This window comes from Halyomorpha halys, unplaced genomic scaffold, assembly GCF_000696795.3.
Source record: "Halyomorpha halys isolate HHAL.00 unplaced genomic scaffold, Hhal_1.1 Scaffold1535.1, whole genome shotgun sequence".
NCBI lineage: Eukaryota > Metazoa > Arthropoda > Insecta > Hemiptera > Pentatomidae > Halyomorpha > Halyomorpha halys.
This window is the reverse complement of record NW_027110783.1, coordinates 115,859-119,641: the sequence shown is the minus strand read 5'-3', so window position 1 is coordinate 119,641 and position 3,783 is coordinate 115,859. Positions and strand designations below refer to the sequence as shown.

The following is a 3,783-nucleotide window of genomic DNA, read 5'->3' as shown; positions in this document are numbered from 1 at the left end:
ATTATCGTAGTGTATACTATTTTTTTTTGTAGTGAATAGAAATTTTAGAGCGTGTGTCAAGTAAGTGTTGTAGCAATCGGAATCTACGAGCAGTTTCTTGTCGTTTCAGTCTTGTGTGTGGATTCCAAGTAAGTCTCTTGTCAAGATGGAAAAATACTAATTAAAAATATTTGTAGATATGCTAAGGACGTAGGTGTAAAAGTTAAACAGGTGAAGTAAATTTAACGTTGTTATCAATTAATAGTTTTTTCTACTATCTTGGTATCATTGATCACCACCCGGATTATCTTTCTAAAATCAACTTCATACTGTCGACTATCTTCTTCCAATATCATGATTATTGTTATACATTGTGGGGCCTGCTTGTTTTGATACATTATTCTATCGTTTTATAGAATTTACACTGTTTTACTGTGATATTTTTTATTGTTTTTTTAATTTTTTTATAATTGACTTAGCGTCACTACTTATATTTACGCTTATGCTGGGTAGTTTACTCTGCGTTGAGATCTAAGCTGGTTTCCATAAAAATTTTAGGTCCAAAAAGAATTACAATTTATAGAAACAACATTAATTTATTCAGAAATAATACAAAATATTGATTTTTCTTTTAAATTAATGGTGTATCATTGTTTGTATTTGAAGAAGTAAAGAGCTCGTGAAGAGATGGTTAGTAAGAAGGAACGTACTGGTTGTAGTTGAACGGGAACTGAAAATAAAAATAGATACATAATAATACATTTATCAATACATAATTATCATAAAATAGAAAGCGTATTAATACCTTATAATTTTGATTGTACTGGCCTTGGAATTTTGGAAGATAGAACCCCTGGTATTGCTGTCCGTAATAGTACTGGGGTGGGTACTGGTATTGGCCGTTGTAATTAGGGCGAATGAAGTTGTAGGGGAACTATTCGACAGAAAAAATATTCAAAATATTATATACAATTTTTAAAAAAATAAAATAAAATAAAAGGATTTTTTTCACTTCTTACCTGGAGTTTGAAGTTAAAATTCTGGAAAGAATTTGGTCTGAGGATTCCGTTCTCGTTGTTGTAGAACACAAAAGGGTTCTGAAAGAAAATGAAAAGTAAAAATTTGTATTATGTATAAACGTAAATTGAATCAATTTAGGTTTAATTACCTTGGCAACTATGAAACCCAAGTTGTTCTGGCTAGGTTGATTGTAGATGAAACCGAACTGTCCCAACTGCGATATAATATACTCGTTCAGGATTTGAGGTTGGAACTGCTGTCCTGGAGTGTACTGATACTTTAATACAAAAAATAAGATTTAATTAGTAATTTGTTTAAAACAATTATATAATTTTACCTAATTTAATAATAAATTACCAATGTGTAGTATCCAAGGAGATTTCCATAACTGTCCCTTACAGGAAGGTAGTTCTGTTGCTGTTGAAGTACGTAGTCGGAATTAACCTGGAATCAAATAGTGTTAGACGTTCAATATTCTATTTTTATTTACTAAGAAATATTTAGTAACACTATTAATATCATTTACCCAGTAGAAGTATCCTAGAGGCTGATTCTGGTAGTCGACCAATGAAATGAATGGATATTGCTTGAAGAGATTGTTAAAATTTAAATAATTGTAATTGATTGGTCCTTGGTACTGGCCGTTGTAGTTGTTGTACTGTTGTCCTTGTGGGAATAGAAAGTTACTGGGTGCCTGTGAATATTCAAATACATTTTATTCTTTCTATATAATAAGTATTTTCATTAAACTAATCATTATTAATTAAGATAATTACATTAGAGTAAGGGTTCTGGGTGTACTGTTGAACAGCTTGCTGGCTGGCAGCAAGTGCCAAGAAAGCAGCAAAAACAGCGACTTTGAACATCATTTTCCTAGAAAGTAATAATTTAAATTTAGTAATACAACAAGATAAACACAGCTTTTAAGAATGTTAATATTGTTAGTAGATAAGCTACTCACAATTGCAAAGCTGTGAATGTTAAATCCTTAATTTTGTTCATCATTTATACTAGATCCGATGAGAGTGGGGGATAGTTAATCTTTCACTAATTTAATTCTTATTATCTATTAATTGCTTAATTTTTCTTTGTAAGTGGTTAGATTACTAAGCGATTTTGAAAACATAATATAACGTTTTCTTCCTTTGTTTTTTTTTATCGTATACCTAATTAAAAACAAAAATAATTTCTATTAAGAATAACAATTAAGAGGCCTTGATTATTTCTTCATTTATTAAATTTAACATTGATAATTTTCATATCAATATCTCGTAATAGAAATAACAAAATATTCTGAAACAAAATAGAAATACAATTTAACAATGTCTAATTTATTGTCTCATGTTTGAACAACTTGAAGAATATTTAATTATTACATTTAACTAAGACAATGTTTGGGTATATTGAATACCAAATCATCAATAAAAACTGGGTAATAACTTTTTTATCTGTTCCTCTAAGTTAATAAAAAATGTAAATTGTCATGATAATAAAAACGTTATTGGATATTAATTAAAGTCCAATAATAAAACTTTCTTTTTTAACATTTATCATTTAAAAATTAATATTTCAAGTATTTATAAATGTATAAATATGTATATAAATAAATATAAACAATAATAAATACATACTTAAATACTTTATTATAGGTAAAAATCAATTCATACTTCTAGTTTGCTATAAACTTAATTTTGATAAAATTTAACCTATACATTTTTTTAGCTATTAGTTTAGCAGTAAATAGAAACCCCTCATTCTGAGATGTGTGAGAGATCTTATTGATATGTATGAAATAGTCATTCTGGGGTTAAAAAATAAAATAATACTAATGAATTTTCATGAAAATACCTGTCTACCACTACTAAGAAGGTTAATAAAATCTAGAAAAAAATTAACTTTAAGATATTTAAATTATTCAGTTATCATATAATCATTTTTATTACATCTATTTAATACTTATCTTATAGTTATTATATTTGTGATTAATTTATTTATATTATATTCTCTCTTTTTTTTATTACAGTTATTATCATTTAATTATTTTTCCTCAGTTTGGTCAGTATATATGCTATGAATGAATACTTACTGCCTTTAATTGTTGTAGCTGGTATTATTATTATCCAATAAAGATTACTATATATAAAAAAATAAATTTCACTTTAGGGTACGTCCATAAAATTTAACAACTTACAATAATTTTCGGAGGCTACACAATCATGCAAAGTTACTTTTGGATCAAATCTATTCTTTATTTAAAAAAAAATAAATATTATACAACCACAACTTAGCGTGTTAAAAAAATATTTGTTTTCACTATTATACATTTCCAATCAATTGATATTATATATAAATTGAATATACTGTAAATTAATACTTGAAATAAAAGATAATAATCAAATTAATAAACATAACTTCCTTTGTTCATTAATATTTTAGTAGTTGCCTTTCAGATTTTTATAATAACTGATATTGATTTAATTTACATGACGTATAAATGTGAATACACAGTAAATAATGATAACTGAAATTAATGCTTGGAAATAAATATTATCTATTAATAATTAAATAGGAGTAATTGAATTTTCGGGCGAAGTAAAACTTTAAAAGTTATCATTCTTTTAGTGTAAAGAGCCAGTCAGTTTAAAGATATAAATTATTCTAAAAATACTTCGGAAAGTTGTTGAAGTTGTTTTCTCGTTGGGTTAAACGACCTTTATACTTCTTGTAAGTCAACTCAAACTTGGCCAATTGATGAGGTAATTTATATACTTGAGATATATATTT

At 26.4% G+C, this 3,783-nt stretch overlaps 1 protein-coding gene across 1 annotated transcript; it reads right to left on the bottom strand.

The window, feature by feature from the left end:
- Positions 1-555: 555 nt before the first annotated feature.
- Positions 556-1,926, bottom strand: LOC106689960 (uncharacterized). The gene is made up of 7 exons (XM_014435189.2): positions 1,776-1,926; positions 1,526-1,693; positions 1,357-1,443; positions 1,148-1,276; positions 999-1,076; positions 785-913; positions 556-709 (listed from the first exon to the last, which is right to left on the bottom strand). Exons 1-7 carry the CDS (start codon positions 1,866-1,868, stop codon positions 671-673), a joined length of 723 nt encoding a protein of 240 aa, XP_014290675.2. The 5' UTR covers positions 1,869-1,926; the 3' UTR covers positions 556-670.
- Positions 1,927-3,783: the final 1,857 nt, after the last annotated feature.